Here is an 18778-nt window from a genome sequence, read left to right as displayed (position 1 = left end):
TGGAAGGGGTATCTCTTCGATTATTCCACTTCATCTTCTTGGTGTTGTCCTATGAGATTCTGGGATTTTGAGGTCTGATATTTGAAATTCTCCAGTGCACGCTTTTTGGAGTCCTCTGAGAAGAGAAATTTAACCATCTAGGAAAAGTACAAATCCTAGACTTTGATACCCCATTAACTAATATACAGTAGAATCTCACTTATCCAACACTCGCTTATCCAACGTTCCGGATTATCCAACGCATTTTTGTAGTCAATGTTTTCAATACATCGTGATATTTTGGTGCTAAATTCGTAAATACAGTAATTACTACATAGCATTACTGTGTATTGAACTACTTTTTCTGTCAAATTTGTTGTATAACATGATGTTTTGGTGCTTAATTTGTAAAATCATAACCTAATTTAATGTTTAATAGGCTTCTCCTTAATCTCTCCTTATTATCCAACATATTCGCTTATCCAAAGTTCTGCCGGCCCGTTTACGTTGGATAAGCGAGACTCTACTGTAGTTATCAAACTGCTACAGTTGTGAAGTATGGATACAGCTGATGGTTTTCTTTACAGACAATTCACTAATTATTTAAAATTGTTGGAAATTAACTGTTACTTGAAATATGCAAAGATTCACCCACAGCATGGGTCCTAGACAAAATTACTTTAAATCTCTTCTGTCCCGTATTCAAGTAATTGACCAAATAGCTATCCAAGAGAAATCCTCAGAGGATATGATACTACTTTTATATTAAAATTGTAACACCCCCTTCTCCTAGCAAGAAACCAAAGGAAGTTTACAACAAATTAAACACAAAGCACAGCTGAAAGCATACTCCTACATTTTTTTAAAAAAACTATTAAATAAGCAATTCTAATCAAAGCACAGTTAAAACCGTTTAGAACACATTGAAATTTTTAAACGACAAAAACACAGCACAACTCATTGAGAGATCTTTCTGCTACGATGAGTTAAAAGCCAAAGGTGTCAGAATAAAATAAATATCCTAGAGCTGAAAGCAAATAGTATTCTAAAGGCAGTAGCAGAACATCTGGATAATGCCCTTGAGTGAAGAAATCTTTCTTGGGTTTAACATAACTAAACAGGAAGAAAGTCTTTTTAAATTTCCTAGTAATGGAACTGTGCACATCTCATGGGAGCAGATGACCCTACAATTTGCTACTACCTATGAAGGCGTTTATTAGTTCTGGGGGATGTTCCTTATCTCCATACCAACCTTATGCTGTTTATATGGAATACACAGGCACATCTACACAGGCCACAAATGGGTACTCTGGATCAGCATCACCATGGACCACACAGCCAGCCACTGAGCCAGTTCAGGGGTTGGATGGTGGCCATACTGCATGTCCTTGAGCCAGTTTGGGGGCTGGATGGCATCTGCATGTCCACCATTCATATCTTGCCTCCATCGTTCTGGACTTTGTGGTACCCATTGGTAATGATGATAGCCAGAGCAACAAGGCAATGCAAGAGATGGGACAGGAGAAAGGAGGAATTGAAACCTTTTTTGCTCCTCCTTTCTCCAATCACTTCATCGCTCTGGTTAGTGTCACTATAGGCACCAAGAAATAAACACCACCATTTTCATGCTTGGTGAGCACTGCAAAGGCCAGAATGACAGAGCAAGTTAGGTGCTCTCTGCTGTTCCTGGGGGAGCTGATTTCCCCCAACCCATTTCGGATAAAGACTCTGTGTAAATGGATCCCATGTTAATCTATGTATTCCCCCAGTCGTTATTTGCTCTATTCAGGAAGGAGTCAACTGTTATTAACACAATGTTAATGTGGGATTTGTGTATTGATAGTGTTTAAATGCAATTTGTGCCGTGCTTGTATTGCAACTGATTGCACCATCCAGAATGTACCATAATGTGGAAAGAGTTAATTGCCAAGAAGCTATGATGACCTTGATGTGTGGCTGGAACTAGGGAGTATCCAGACACAAGTGTTTGTGCATACCGGTTGCGTCAGTTCAGTTGAGTTCTGTCTGCCTAGAGTTCGAGTCAAGTTCTGTTGGAAAACAGAACAGTCCTGGGTTCGTCTGTTGTCTGCAAGTCTGTTTGTGTTTATTACTGCTGCATACAGTAAAACTTTGTAAATAGTTTTACCAACGTCTCTGAGTGTCTCTTCGCTCTGCGCTCCACTGCTTCCATCCAACTACTGCTGTGCTGCAAATACTCTAACACACAGTACTAAGTGGATACTGACCAGTCCACTTTCCATACATTGTGCAAGGTTTTCCTCAGTTTATTTCTTTCAAATAGCATTTTAACACCTTCCTAGTGGTTGATAAATCAGATGCTATCAGAACATGGGATATTCATTTAATTTCAGTAAACCAATATGTCTAACTTCCTCAGGATGCCTAACTTCTACAGATTGAGGACCAAAAGATAGCATCCCTCCATCTCACCCCATTCTACTAATCACTAGAACGCCAAAGGTTATCACAGGTTAGAGATAGGGTGGAAGGGAGACAGAGAAGGAGGACAGATTAGGGGAAATAAACTAAAATCTAAAGGAATTTCAGTGTGAGAAGAAAGAACAAAGACTCACAACCCAATAGGCAATGGATGGGAAGAAAATACAAAGTAATGTCATGAAATCAAGAATGAGAGATTTTCACTTTTCCTAAAGCCTAGTCTCACCAAAGACCTCTTGAAAGCCAAATAGCAAGGGACGCATCCCAGTCAAGATAATGTCACTGTTACTTAGCAACCATGCTCAACAACTGGCATCCTATTATAATTAGCTTAGCCTTTCCCTTAAATGGTTTTTAATCCATTAAGTATCTTATATATTATACATGTTTTGCAGAGATCTAAAATACTTGACACTCCTCACCAATCTGCAGGCAAAGCAGGGAAGTTGTCTTGGGCACTGATGAGTAGATTGGCTGCTCAGAGGGATACATGTCAAGTGCCACCCATTTATGTGGTCAAGGTAGGACTCTTCCAGGTGGCTGGGAACTCGTGGTTTGGACACCCAAAGTTAAGTCAAGCAGGGCTCTTCTGCTCCATGGCCATTTCCAACATTCTTAATGAAAGTGCCCTATTGTTGTTGTTGCTGCTGCTGCTGTTGTGTGTCTTCAAGTTGTTTCCTACTTACAATGACCCTAAAAGAAATCAATCTTTGGGTTTTCTGGGTAAAATTTGTTCAGAGGGAGGTTGGGTTTACCTTTCCTGTGGCTTCGAGAATGTGGCTTGCTTAAGGTCGCTCCATCCTTCCTCCCATAGGATCAGCTGGAAGAGGAACTGGGTGATGAAAGGTGTGGTGTGGTGGTTCCCTGTGCTCCTTGACGAAGTGGAGTGACTCCGTTGGCCGTCTGACAAGGTTAATTGTGAGAACTATCAAACTTAACTGCAGTAATTTGAGTATGGAGTTTTCCATGAGTGGTCTTATGTTCTTAAGGATGGAGGAAATCTCTTCATACGTAGATTTTGTCTCCACTCCACATCTTTCATTTTATGTCCATATGATTCATGTTAAACCTATCTATTTCTACTTAATACTACAGTTTGATTTCTATATCCATGAATTCTGTATCCATGGAGGCACTGAAAATGTTTTTTTTTTAAAAAAAACCTCCCAAAAGTAAACCTAGATTTTGCCATTTTATATAGTAAAAGGTAAAGGTTTTCCCCTGACGTTAAGTCCAGTCGTGACCGACTCTGGGGGTTGGTGCTCATCTCCATTTCTAAGCCGAAGAGCCGGCGTTGTCCGTAGACAACTCCTAGGTCATGTGGCTGGCATGACTGCATGGAGTGCCGGAGCAGTACCTATTGATCTACTCACATTTGTATGTTTTCGAACTGCTAGGTTGGCAGGAGCTGGGGCTAACAATGGGTGCTCATTCCGCTCCCGGGATTTGAACCTGGCACCTTTTGGTCCACAAGTTCAGCAGCTCAGCGCTTTAACGCACTGTGCTACCAGGGGCCCCATAGCCATTTTATATAAGGGACATCATTTCATTGTACATAAAGGGACTTGAGCATATCTGATTTTGATATCCATGGGGGTCCTGGAACCAAATCCCATGGTATATATTAAAACATTAAAAGCATTCCAGCTCATTTTTGTTAATTGAGAATGGATTCTGTTATCACCCCTGCTACTTCTTTATATTTTGTATTTATTTTTGAATGATGTTTGATTTGATTTGATTTGTGAACTACTTTGATGAAAAGAAACTATATTAATTATTATGCAAACCATTAAATAAAAGCTAAATATGAAAAGCAGGTATATATAGCTTTCTCTGCATTATGTCTGAAGATAAAATAAGATCATTCCACTTTCTTTTCTGTAGCATTCTGACTTATTGTACAGTTGAGAGTATGATCAAATTTGGCTCTCAACAGGCCCATAGCCAGGATTTTGTTTCGGGAGGGGCTGGGATTTTGGTTGCGGGGGGGGGGGCTGAGTCTGAGTGGGAGAGGGTCTACTCTAGCAAACCCTTTGTATCATTATCCCAATACCCCTGTGCATATGGGATATATTGAGCATGGTGATCAGATCATGATATGAATAAACATAGCTGTTTAAATAATAAATGTAAAGCCTTCTCGTGGACCACCCTGAGAATTTCGGGGGGTGGGGTGGTGAAGCCCCTCAAGCCCCCCCCCCCCCCCCCCGGCTACATGTCTGGCTCTCAATATTTATGCTTTTTCATTATACCCTCTTGAATATATTAGAAGTCAACATCTGGATAACAAAAGCATGCACTGCAAATGTCACTTCAAGGCCGGGAAAATATCAGATAAAGCATTGTCTCTCAATGGTAGAGCACATGCTTTTAGTGCAATGAAGTTCAATACCTGCATCCTTGGGAAAAATTGTAACTATGGAGAGTTGTTGCCAGTCGATGTACACATCAATATAACAGTGGACTAGTCCGAATTAGACTTGAACCTGTTAATCTCCCAGAATCTCCCAGCTTTACTTAATGTGGGACTAAACCAGATCAATCCAGTTTAACTCGCAAAACTAACTGGAAGTGAGGCGGGAGGTTAAAGAACCCCAGGAAATACCATATATGGGCAGAGATGGCGACGGCTAGCGACCCGGGTGCATAAACTCACAGAAACATGTGGTTTCTGGGAAATCATGTGTTTCTGAAGAAATGAAAGCTAAAGATAAACAAACAGCGCATGCGCACGCAGGCGCTCTGAATGATTATGAACACGGCACAGAAAGAGTGTGCCCGGGCCACTGGTCAGCGCTGATTGGATGCAAGTCAAGCAGCGTCACAACTCTAAGCCAATGAATTTGCTTGTGGGCGGGCATAACCCGAACCCTGTAGTGTGTATAAATATTTACTCAGCCCGCCGCTGGGGGTTCTCCCTGGGAAAGCACTTATTTGGTGCGAGGGGGAACCCTAGTGGCCACTTGCCAAATAAAACTGCTTTCTTGGAAATACTCCAGTTGTCCGTCTCCAATCCCTCCACTGCGCTCAACAAGGACCGTAGCACAAAGGTTCCACTACATTTTCTGGTGACTCTGACGTGATTTCCTATAAGACGGGCCAGGAGGTTGGAGACAGATCCCGTTGGCGGGACGGCCCCAACTCAGCGGTGGGGACCGGAGGCAACTACCGTGAGACGAGAAGGGGCCCCTGAATATTGCAAGACCGGCTGCGGTGCTTGCCTCTGATGCCAACGCCGACTGACGGTGGGAGCTGCAACACCAGCGAGGTTCCATAGAAACCAGCCAGGAGGGAAAAGGATCCAGGGAAAAGCCCAGGGGCGAAGGTTGGTCTGACGTCTACAGAAATCTGGCAAGTATAGTGGTTGCATGAGACATTAAGGGAACACCGGCGCCGGGAGGGACACAAAAAAAGTTCCCAGGGAGGTAGAAAGGGGCTCTGTCTTGTGTTTCCTGACGCATGCCGTTGAGTGTCCGGGTGCCCAGGCCAAGGCAGTCCCCTCTATTAGGCAGGATGGGAGGGAAAAATTCAAAGAGCTCCACTCCCTTACAATGCATCTTAGATAATTTTGGCTCTTTTGCTACCCAAGCCGTAGCAGGGAATCCAAGGGACCTGAGAGATTATAGACTGAGGAATTTGTGTCAGGGAGAATGGCCAGAGTTTGGGTTAGGTTGGCAAGTAGAAGGGACGTGGGATCTGAAACTGATCCGAACAGTGGAAGAATATTGTGCTGTGAATCATCCGAACCAGTGGGTCTATATTGCTACCTGGGAACGGGTAGTTAGAGACAATCCAGGTTGGGTTCGACAGTGCAAGAATGGCAAATGTATGGTGGTGAAGAAGGAAGGGAAAAAGAAGGAAGTTTTCCAATCCAACGAGGAGGACTACCCAGACTTACAGTTGAGTGTACAGGCCAGACAACAGGAATTACTGCCGCCACCCTTGCCACCGCCCCCACCCCAGGGAACAGTTTCCGGTGCACCTACACTAGGAACGAGACCCCCACCCTACTCTCCAGAGTCAACCGAAGCGGCCAAGAAACACTATCCTAGCCTAGAAAAATATCAGGAGGAAACAAAGGAAAAGAAGAAGTCACAACGGATGCCCAGTGATGCTTCTCCGGCACAAACTCGGAGACATGGAGCTCCGGTGTGGCCTGGTGATTCACCGACCGGACCGGCCCTCCAGATGCCCTTGAGAACGGTGCCTGTGATAAACAACAGGAATGAGATCGTTCAAGCATACCAGGTAGTGCCTTTCAGTAGTAGTGACATTTTGAATTGGAAAAATAATACTCCACCTTATAGTGAAGAACCCCAAGCTATGGCTAGGCTATTGGAAGGGATTATGGCAACCCATAATCCCACCTGGCAAGATTGCAGACAATTGTTGAATATGTTGTTCACATCAGAAGAGAGAAGAGCAGTGTTGAATAATGGGGTAGCCATAGCCCAGGTTGGGGCCCCACAAGATGGTGATGCAGCCGAGTGGGGAGCACAGAGGTTTCCTGTGGAAATAGATCCCCAATGGGACACCGCAGAAGAAGGACATTTGCAGAGACTGAAAGGATTCCAGCGTATATTGGTAGAAGCGGTAAAGAGGGGCCCGCCGCGACCCGTCAACATTATAAAAATTCAGGGAGTGGTACAGGAAAAATCTGAGTCACCAACAGCCTTTTTGGAAAGGCTGGACGCAGCATATAGAAAGTATAGCCCGTATAATTTGGAGGATGAAAACGGTAGGAGGGCGATTCAACAGTCTTTTATCAGTCAAGCGGCTCCTGACATCCGGAGAAAGATTCAAAAGCAACCAGGATTTCTAGGAAAGACTATGAATGAATTGTTGGCACTCGCAGATCAAGTTTATATGGCAAGGGACCAGGTAGAAGAGGAGAAGAAGGACAGGAAGAAGAAGCAGGAATACCAAGCATTAGTCACCATGATGGAACAGAGTGCAAATGGACAGAGAGGAAGAGGAGGATATGCCAGAGGGGGACAAGGAGGAAGAAGAGGGCCCCCTCGGAGGTTAGGTCGAGACCAATGTGCTAAATGTAAGAAGTTTGGACACTGGAAAGGTGAATGCCCAGAAGGGAAAGAAGGAAGTCAGGAAGGACCGAGAGGAAGAGGAAGGCCTGAGAGAGGAAGAAACCCAGGAAGGGGAAGAGGACGTGGAAACTATGTACCTTTTCCTGCGAGAGAGGTGATAGCTGCAGCAGCTGTGATGGAAGAAGAATGGGAAGATATGGATGGAGGAGAGGAATGAGGAAGCCAGTGTTATGATTGAGCCTCATGGCTCTGTTACTGACAGACGTGGGCGTAAGACTCCTCGGGAGTCAGATACTCTCGAGGAGCGAGAGAGAAAAAGACTGCGAGACATATTTGCAGCACCATCTGACGAAGAATCTTTCGAAGGGTTTACGGAGAGAATGGAGGAGGGGCTGGTTAGCTCAGAGGAGGATGAGATGGATTGGACTCGGGTAAGGGAGGAATTGGGGGCCACTGGCCATGATGGGGCAGAAGATGAATGGGGACCTTCAGGATTAGACCCATGGCTTAGCTGGAGGGATGGGACGGGATCCACAGCTGGAGATGCTGTTGGGCGTAGTCAGAGGTGTTCCAGCTCTGACGAGGAAAGTGATGAGGAAACGCCCGGGTTAAGGAGGACAGCTGACAGTGATGAAGATTTGTAACTGGCATAAAATGGGGCTTGGGAGCAATTGCAAATTGCGTCGGGCAAGGTAATCTGGGCAAACGCTTGGGATCCGTGTGTGTGTGGGACGCTTCCCTGAAGACTTGTGTGCTTTCCTGTGCTGAGACGTAAGTTGATTGGAATCCAAGGTCAGACGGCGGGAGGGATTGTGTGGGCATTTGTTTGTGCAAACCTGTGTTTACTCTTATTAGCTTGACCTTCCGTCGTCTTTCTGACGGACGCCATCTCCTGCTTTGAGAACCCGGACTGAACTGACCACGGCTTGTCTTCCCCCCCTTCTTGGACTTGGAAAAACTACAAACGTCTGCTTCTGGCTTTGATCTACGGAACGGAACTGGTCTACTCTACTTCTACAATCCTTGGCTGAATTGCTCGTGTTGGAGATCCTGTCTACTGTGTGTGTGGGAGCGACGCAAGTTACTCTAAGCACAGTGCTGGCAGCAGAGAGGAATCTGCTGCCAATTAGTTGCATTCTTTGTATCTTTTGTTCCCTGGCTTTCGTTCTGTTAATACCTAGGCTGAAGCAAGCAGTTTGTTTTTACCCGGATTAAACTCCGGTTTAATCCGGTTTATCTTTTGAACATTTACTTTTGTCCCTTTTTGCGCTTAAAGGCAAAAACTGCCTGGCCCTTGTGTTTTTACGGGCATTTTTGAGTTCTGTAATCTAATAAACTCTGTTACTTTGAATCTTGTGGCGTTCTGTCCTTGACAGATTGCCCGACGCCCATAAAAAGTTTATTGCAGCAATAAACCCGTCAGGAAGACGATGGATGAGTTAAGAGCCAAAGTAGACCAATTGCAAACGGCCTTTACCGTAAGCCAAACAGCTTTTGCTGTGAAAGGACATGTTTTGACTCCTGAACGCTTTGACGGAACCAGGTGTAAGTTGCCAACCTTTTTGGCACAAGTGGAGCTTTATTTTTCTCAGCTCAGTGCTCATGCTTTTCCTACTGACACTAGTAAGGTGGCTTTTATTTTGAGTTTGTTGACCGGTTCCGCAGGACAATGGGCCACTAATTTAATTTTGGGAAATGACCCGGTCAAGGACAATTTGAATAATTTCAAAAAGTTGTTAACTGATACTTTTGGGGATCCTCTCCGCACGGAGAACGCTGGGTGGGCCCTGTATCGGTTGAAACAGGGAAAGGGGACTGTTTTGGATTACTTAAATAAGTTTAACCTGTATCGCCACCAGCTGGATTGGGGGGAAAATGCATTCATGCTTTTATTTACTGCCGGGTTAAGTGATATGCTCCAGGATGAATTAGCACGCTTGGAGCCGGCTGAAAGCTGGGACGCCTTAGTAGCTAAGGTGCTGCGTTTAGACGCAAGGTTCGAGGCTCGTAAACACTCAAAGGCAATGTGTGCGCCACCCATGCATGTAACCAGGGCACCTGTGGTGATGGGGGAAGAGCCCATGGAGCTTGGGGTCTTTAAAAAACTGTCTACAGAGGAAAAGAGCCGTAGGAGGCAGCTGGGCTTGTGTTTGTACTGTGGGAATGCTGGGCATTTTGCCAAAAATTGTAATGTGAAACCTTCCCAGTTTTCGGGAAAAGGCCAGCCCTAGTGCGACGTGAGTCCAACGCACTAGGGCTCCTCAAGCAGTCAACTGAGGGGAGGAAGCATGTTTTCGTACCCATTACATTATCTGTTGGGGGAAGGGAACTTGTTTCTACTCTGGCACTGCTGGACTCAGGAGCTACGGTCTCCTATGTAGATATTGAGTTTGCTAAGAAGCATGGCATTCCTAGAGTGCGCAAGGCATGCGACGTGTGGGTGGAGGGAGCAGATGGGAGACTGCTGGAGACTGGGGTGGTTAACCAGGAAACCTCAGCAGTAACGTGGGAGGTGCAGGGAGTAACGGGAACGTTTGTGTGGGATATTACGAGCTTGCCTCGATATGATGTGATCCTGGGGATGGATTGGCTAGCTGTAGTAAACCCACAAGTGGATTGGGCAACACGTAAAGTGATCTTAAAGAGGCAGGATTGTTGCACTCTAAACGTTACTCATGCTGATATGGAGGGAGTGCCTGCTGAGTATGGGGAGTTCTCTGATGTATTTTGTAAAAGAGAAGCGGACAAATTACCACCGCACAGGCCATATGATTGCGCCATTAAGCTAGCAGAAGGTGCGAAACTGCCAGCAGGGAGGCTGTATGCCTTGACTGTACCGGAAAGGCAAGCTTTGCGGGAGTTTTTAGATGAAAATTTAGCCAAGGGGTTTATTCGCCCATCTAGTTCTCCAACTGCGGCACCAGTGTTCTTTGTAGCCAAAAAGACTGGGGAACTTAGGCTGGTCTGCGACTATCGGATCCTAAACAAATACACCATTCGGGATAGGTACCCGCTCCCTTTAATCTCGGAACTGTTATCAAGGGTGCAAGGGGCTAAGGTCTTTACCAAGCTTGACCTGCGGGGGGCCTATAACTTAATCCGTATACGGGAAGGGGATGAATGGAAGACGGCATTTAACACGTGTTTCGGATGCCACGAGTTCCGAGTCATGCCTTTTGGGCTTTGTAATGCTCCTGCGGTCTTCCAGAGGTTCATGAACGATGTGTTCAGGGACCTAATTGACCAATTTTTAGTGATTTATTTGGATGATATCTTGATTTTTTCTAAGGACGAGAAAGAACATCGTCAACATGTCAAGCAGGTTCTGCACCGACTGCGGGCTAATGGGCTTTTCGCCAAGGCTTCCAAATGCGTCTTTCATGTGCCTGAAGTGGAGTTCCTAGGTCATGTAGTGTCAGGTAGGGAACTTAAAATGGACCCACATAAGGTTGACGCCGTCAACTCATGGCAGGAGCTGAAAACTAAGAAGGATGTACAAAGGTTCTTAGGTTTTGCTAATTACTACCGGGAGTTTATTCCGAATTTTGCAAAGCTCACGGTACCTTTGACGCAGCTTCTGCGCAAGAAACAGCCATTTGTGTGGGGGCGGGAAGCTCACGAGGCGTTTCTACAACTTAAGTCTAGTTTTCAATCGGACAACATACTAACCCATCCTGATGTTGACAAACCGTTCGTGGTAGAAGCGGACGCTTCTAGCTACGCGTTGGGGGCTGTATTGTCTCAGAAGGACTCCTCAGGGACCTTGCGTCCCTGTGGATTTTACTCGCGGCAACTAACACCCTTCGAGCAGAACTATACCATATGGGAGAAGGAGTTGTTGGCGATTAAGGTGGCGTTTGAGGTGTGGCGGCACTGGCTTGAAGGGGCACGGCACCAGATCGTGGTCAGATCTGATCACAAGAATTTAGAGCACTTGCAAACAGCAAAGAAGTTAAACCAGCGTCAAATCCGATGGGCTTTGTTTTTCTCCAGGTTTAACTTCAAGGTGCAGTTCGTAGAGGGGAAGGCAAACTTGCGGGCCGATGCTTTATCCCGCAAGCCGGAGTTTAAGACCAATGAGCAGGTTGTATGTCAGACCATCTTGCCTACTGCCTCTCTGTGTGTTGTAGATAATGAGCTCGGGTTACATGACCAGATCCTTGAGGCTCAGAGGGATGATGTGTGGACACAGGAGCAACTGATGCTGCTCTCAGCAGGTAACCGTACCATACTGCCGCATCTACAAGATCAAGACGGAGTATTGGTACGCAGGGGGCAGGTCTACGTACCAGTGGGGGCCCTCAGGTTGGAGGTGATTAGAGCCCACCATGACGAACCCATGGCTGGGCACTTTGGCAGATTCAAGACCGTGCAGCTCATTACCAGGAGCTATTGGTGGCCAAAGATGCGGCAAGACATTCTGCGCTTTTGTGACAGCTGCGCCGTTTGCCAGCAGAGTAAGACGCCTGTTGGGCGCCCTAGAGGGTTGTTGTCGTCTTTACCTGTTCCGGACAGGCCATGGCAAATCATTTCCATGGATTTCATTTCAGATTTGCCTAAGTCTGGGGGTTATACTTGTATTTGGGTGGTGGTGGATTTATTTAGTAAACTGGCTCATTTTATTCCTTGTTCAACCATTCCGGCGGCCCCTACGTTGGCCTTACTATTTACTAAGCACATCTATCGTTTGCACGGAGCACCCGAGGTGATTATTTCAGATAGGGCTCCGCAATTTGTGTCACGCTTTTGGAAACATTTCCATGAGTGCTTGGGGACTAAGTTAAACGTTTCTTCAGCCTTTCATCCGCAAACGGATGGACAGTCGGAACGGGTTAATGGGCTTTTAGAGCAATATCTGCGTTGTTTTTGTTTAGATCAACCCACGGCTTGGGTGAAGTGGCTACCGGTGGCGGAATTTGCTTACAACAATGCGGTGCACACATCTAGTCAGCATACGCCGTTTGAGCTAACTTATGGTTTTCACCCACGGGGAGGTGTGGCGCCGTCGACCAATGTGGTCTCTTCGGACCCTGTGTACCGCTCTACGGAAATGGCTGCATTGCATGATGTTGCCCGTCGCTTACTGTTGGAAGCTAAGGCAACGCAGAAGACTCAGGCTGACCGCCACAGGCAGGCAGGGGAGGAGTTGGAAGAAGGGGATTTGGTGTGGTTATCTTCCAAACATATTAAACAGGCTGGGGGAAAGTTTGCGCCTCGGTATTTGGGTCCCTTTCCTATCGTTAAAAAGATTTCTTCCGTTGCGTTTCGTTTGCGTTTACCGTCTAGTTTAAAGGTCCATCCAGTCTTTCATCGTTCGCTGTTGAAACTTGATACCTCTAGTCGTCGTGGTGCTATAGCGGAGGGTATCACTGCCACTTCTCCGCCATCGGGGGAGGAGGCCTTTGTGAGAGGGGATAGTGTTATGATTGAGCCTCATGGCTCTGTTACTGACAGACGTGGGCGTAAGACTCCTCGGGAGTCAGATACTCTCGAGGAGCGAGAGAGAAAAAGACTGCGAGACATATTTGCAGCACCATCTGACGAAGAATCTTTCGAAGGGTTTACGGAGAGAATGGAGGAGGGGCTGGTTAGCTCAGAGGAGGATGAGATGGATTGGACTCGGGTAAGGGAGGAATTGGGGGCCACTGGCCATGATGGGGCAGAAGATGAATGGGGACCTTCAGGATTAGACCCATGGCTTAGCTGGAGGGATGGGACGGGATCCACAGCTGGAGATGCTGTTGGGCGTAGTCAGAGGTGTTCCAGCTCTGACGAGGAAAGTGATGAGGAAACGCCCGGGTTAAGGAGGACAGCTGACAGTGATGAAGATTTGTAACTGGCATAAAATGGGGCTTGGGAGCAATTGCAAATTGCGTCGGGCAAGGTAATCTGGGCAAACGCTTGGGATCCGTGTGTGTGTGGGACGCTTCCCTGAAGACTTGTGTGCTTTCCTGTGCTGAGACGTAAGTTGATTGGAATCCAAGGTCAGACGGCGGGAGGGATTGTGTGGGCATTTGTTTGTGCAAACCTGTGTTTACTCTTATTAGCTTGACCTTCCGTCGTCTTTCTGACGGACGCCATCTCCTGCTTTGAGAACCCGGACTGAACTGACCACGGCTTGTCTTCCCCCCCTTCTTGGACTTGGAAAAACTACAAACGTCTGCTTCTGGCTTTGATCTACGGAACGGAACTGGTCTACTCTACTTCTACAATCCTTGGCTGAATTGCTCGTGTTGGAGATCCTGTCTACTGTGTGTGTGGGAGCGACGCAAGTTACTCTAAGCACAGTGCTGGCAGCAGAGAGGAATCTGCTGCCAATTAGTTGCATTCTTTGTATCTTTTGTTCCCTGGCTTTCGTTCTGTTAATACCTAGGCTGAAGCAAGCAGTTTGTTTTTACCCGGATTAAACTCCGGTTTAATCCGGTTTATCTTTTGAACATTTACTTTTGTCCCTTTTTGCGCTTAAAGGCAAAAACTGCCTGGCCCTTGTGTTTTTACGGGCATTTTTGAGTTCTGTAATCTAATAAACTCTGTTACTTTGAATCTTGTGGCGTTCTGTCCTTGACAGCCAGGCTCTTGTTTTGTTGGACCCCGGGGAGCCGATGGTCACACTTGAAATCGGGGACCAACAATTGGACTTTTTAGTGGACACAGGTGCCGAAAAATCAGTAGTAAATACAAAAATTAGTCCACCAACTCGGGAAACTACGAAAGTAATAGGGGTGTCTGGGAAGACCCAGAAGTGCCCCTTCCTCAAGGAACGCACCTGCAATCTGGCCGGACATCAGGTCAAGCATAAGATGTTATATCTTCCAGACTGCCCAGTCCCTTTGTTGGGAAGGGACATTTTATCAAAATTACAAGCACAACTCCAGTTCATGAAGAATGGACAAATGGAAATATCATTTCCCATGGAAGAGGAATGGAGACTGTTTCAAGTTAGGATTTTTACTGAAGAAATACAATGGCCATGGCATGAGACTCTTTTAGTATGGGCAGAAGATAATCCTCCAGGATTAGCTAAATATGTTCCACCGGTGGTGGTGGAAGTGAAAAGAGGAATGGGACCCATATGTAAGCCACAGTATCCCGTCAGTCGAGAGGCGGTGCAGGGGATCAGAAAGCATCTAGAGCGACTTCTGCAGCATGGGATATTGGTACCATGCAGTTCCCCGTGGAACACGCCCCTGCTCCCAGTCAAGAAACCTGGAGGACAAGGAGAATATCACCCAGTTCAAGATTTGCGGGCTGTAAATCAAGTCACCGTTCCCCTAACCCCAGTAGTGCCTAATCCATACATCATGATGAGTCTAGTACCAGCATTTGCCAAATGGTTTACTGTATTGGATTTAAAGGATGCATTCTTTTGCATTCGATTGGCCCCTGTATCCCAACCGATCTTTGCTTTCCAATGGGAATCTCAGCAGTCAGGGCAAAGGACCCAGTATGTTTGGACACGCCTTCCTCAGGGGTTCCGGGACAGCCCGACCATTTTTGGTCAAGCCCTGGCCAAAGACTTACAGGATTTTGTAATACCTAAAGAAGAGGGAATTTGGCTTCAGTACGTAGATGACCTGCTTGTCGCTTGCCGGACACTAGAGGGCAGTAGAGAGCATACTTTGAGGCTACTCAAGGAATTAGAAATGAAGGGTTACAAAGTATCAAGGAAAAAGGCCCAGTTGTGCTGTCCCACGGTGAAATATTTGGGGTTCCATCTGACCGAAGGAAAGAAGATGTTAGGAGCTGAAAGAAAGGAAGTTGTTTGCGCCATCCCCACTCCCAGTACCTGGCGACAGGTGCGGGAATTTTTGGGATCAGCAGGATATTGCAGACAGTGGATCCCCAACTACGCCGTGTTGGCTAAGCCGCTGTACCAGGCTACGAGAGGTGGAAGAGAAGATCCGTTTGAGTGGACAGAAGAATGTCAACAGGCGTTTAAGGCATTAAAAGAAGCATTGATGTCATCTCCAGCATTAGGACTGCCCGATTTGGAAAAACCATTCACTCTGTTCGCTGCAGAGCAGGAAGGAACAGAGGTTGGAGTATTAACCCAACCACTAGGTTCATGGCAAAGGCCGATTGCCTACTTGTCAAAGCAATTGGACACAGTGGCTCGTGGATTGCCACCTTGCCTGAGGGCTGTGGCAGCATCAGTAGATTTAATCAAAGAAGCGAATAAATTGACCCTAGGACAGCCACTGACAGTTAAGGTGCCCCATAGCGTTAAGGCACTGTAAGACACTAAGGGACCGCGCTGGCTCACAAGTGAGAGGTTAATGAAATACGAGGGATTGTTGTGTGACAACCCACTGGTGACCCTGGAGACTTGCTCCACTCTGAATCCGGCCACCTTGCTCCCAGGAGACACCACGATCCATCAGTGTGCCCAGGTGATGGACGAGGTATTCTCCAGTCGACCGGATTTGAAGGATGTGCCACTGACTAAGGTGGACGACACTCTGTTCACAGATGGAAGCTCCTTTATGGAAAATAATCAAAGACACTCAGGTTATGCGGTTGTCCGGTGGGGGGGAGAGACGCTGGAAGCAGGGTCACTGCCCCCGGGGACTTCTGCCCAGAAGGCCAAATTGATTGCCCTGACCCGAGCGTTGGAATTGTCAAGCGGAAAGCGGGTTAATGTCTACACAGACTCAAAATATGCCTTCACTACCCTCCACGCACACGGAGCACTGTACAAGGAGCGCGGGCTCCTCACGTCTGGAGGAAAGTGCGTGAAACATGCTGGAGAGATTGTGGATCTCCTGGAGGCGGTTTGGAAGCCAAGGCAGGTGGCTGTGATGCATTGTAAAGGGCACCAACGTGGAGACGATCCCGTAGTGCAAGGAAATAGGCAGGCTGATCTGGCAGCCAAAGAGGCAGCTAGGCTGCCCTATATTGAACATCAGGTAATGGCCCTACAGGTAGAATTAACTGAACATAACATTACATATACACCAGAGGAAGAAGAATGGGCCTTAAAGGAGAAGGGTCAGTGGTCAGGAGAACTCATAGTGATGCCAGACGCCCGTGTCTACGTCCCTAAGGACTTGGCATGGCACTTAGTCCAACACATGCACCAAAACACACATTTAGGAAAAACGGCATTGGCAAATCTGCTAGGACGACAGTTATATATCGATGGATTACATAGCCTAACGGCAGCAGCAGCCCGAAGATGCTGGACATGTATCAAAAATAACCCCAGAGAAGGACCCCTCAAGCCACCAGGAGTCCAACATGTGGGTGGGGTACCCTTTGAAGCTTTAGTCACTGACTTTACAGAAATGCCCCCATACAAAGGATACAAATATTTACTGGTGTTCGTGGACACATACACAGGATGGGTGGAGGCTTACCCTACAAGGACTGAGAAGGCTGTGGAGGTGTCAAGAGCTCTAATGAAAGATGTTATTCCCAGATTTGGCATACCCTTAGAAATTGGATCAGATAATGGCCCCGCATATATTCAACAGGCCGTGCAAGGATTATGTAGAATTTTGGGCATAAAATGGAAGTTACATTGTGCATATAGACCCCAATCTTCTGGAAAAGTGGAAAGAATGAATAGGACATTAAAGGCTCAGCTTGGGAAACTTTGCCAAGAGACAGGATTGCCGTGGACGGTGGTTTTGCCCATGGCATTATTAGGAATCAGATGTACACCACACAAACGGACAGGACTCTCCCCTTTTGAAAGACTCTATGGACGACCCCCTTTGAACTTGAAGGGAGCCTTAGAGACAGGAGCTGAGCAACACCTCATAGGAGAGAAACAGACATTGGCCCAGGTTCAGGCTTTGGGCAGACAAATGCAGCAGTTAGAAAAATACATTTCTGAATTGAACCCACCATTCCCTACCACACCTCTACATTGTTTTTCACCAGGTGACGAGGTTCTGGTCAAGGATTGGAAGATTGAGCCATTGGGACCCAAGTGGCGAGGACCCTATGTTGTGCTCCTGTCTACCCCCACTGCAGTGAAGGTGAAGGAGATTAAGCCGTGGATACATTACACCCATGTAAAACTAGCACCTGAGGAGTGGCGGACGGAGCGAGTTCCTGGTGAGGACCTGAGACTCAGGATCATCCGGCAACTCCCTAAGGGGTCAACAAGGCCATGAAGCTGATCCCTTCGGGTGCAACGGAGCGTCGGTGGTCAAGTATGTCGCAGCATGGCCCAACAAAGGCGCTCTCCGGGAGATGGTGGCTAGACATTTTGAGAGGAAAAAGTGGGAGACAAGTTATGAGGAGGGGAGGAAAGCGTACTGTGTTTGGTATATTATTTGTGCTGAGTTTTATTCTCTCTTTTGGAAAAAGAGCACATGGGAATTGGATAAAAGAACATGCCAATTATATGTTTGAGCAGCACGGGAAAGAGGTAGCATTAATATTTGAACACCCCCTCACCATAGGAGATTTTTCATTTCTTCCCGATTTAATTGATGAACCACAGATTGTGTTGGAGGGATTGTCCAAGGCTCAGGAGGGTCCACCTACCGTGTTTTCTAGCATACCGCAAAAAATAAATCAAACTCGGTTTCGACGGTTTAGATACCATACCTCCACCAGGGGTTTGTGCTTCTGTTGTGGAGGATCGGGAATATGGAATTCTGAGTGGAGACACTGGGGAACTAGGCAGGCGTTCTTTTCCCGATTAGGCAATTACTCCCATTGTCGAGACCGGTTCTATCTACATGGACGATTTAATACATCTTATGTCTCACGATTAAATCTAACCGCAACCGAGTGGGCTAGCATGTATCCAGATTATCCTACATTTAGTGTGAATGATTCTATTGAGGGCCTAAAATTTTATATGAACATACTGCAACAATTAACCCAACTGAGCCTAGGTCAAAGCCTCTGTCCGTTATGGCAAATTAGGGATCCAAATCTATGGTTTTTCTTTGATAAATGGGCCACAAATTATCACCCCGGCAACTACCAGTGTGTCGGTGTGGGTTATTTGACATTCCCAGTTCAGGTCTTACACAAAAGGCATCAGTGCCTGAAACGGGACATTGTGCAAACAGGCCCTCTAGGACCAGAATGTTCGGATGAGGTCATAATTAACAAGGCCCTGTCAGGTTCAGAAGCCTCCCGTGTAGGAGGAGGCCTGATCACAGGCTTGTTGACCCTGGGTGCCTACCCAGGGATTGTAGCTCAAGCAAATCGTAGAAGTGTTTTAGGCCTGACTTGCCGTCTTGAAAAGTCCATAAATGCCACTGGTAAAATTTTCCGGGAAATCCAGTCTGAAGTAGAAGAAATCAGCCAGATGGCCCTACAGCATA

At 46.7% G+C, this 18778-nt stretch overlaps 1 protein-coding gene across 1 annotated transcript; it reads left to right on the top strand.

Moving 5' to 3' along the window:
• The first annotated feature begins 5575 nt into the window (after positions 1-5575).
• LOC134295904 (uncharacterized) lies at positions 5576-17707 on the top strand. Its single transcript, XM_062969401.1, is given in 2 exon segments — positions 5576-7698; positions 14060-17707. Coding segments are annotated over 2 exon segments (5346 nt in total). The 5' UTR covers positions 5576-5901; the 3' UTR covers positions 17609-17707.
• Positions 17708-18778: the final 1071 nt, after the last annotated feature.

Source organism: Anolis carolinensis, chromosome 2, assembly GCF_035594765.1.
Source record: "Anolis carolinensis isolate JA03-04 chromosome 2, rAnoCar3.1.pri, whole genome shotgun sequence".
NCBI classification, from domain to species: domain Eukaryota; kingdom Metazoa; phylum Chordata; class Lepidosauria; order Squamata; family Dactyloidae; genus Anolis; species Anolis carolinensis.
This window is presented reverse-complemented; position numbering and strand designations above follow the sequence as displayed.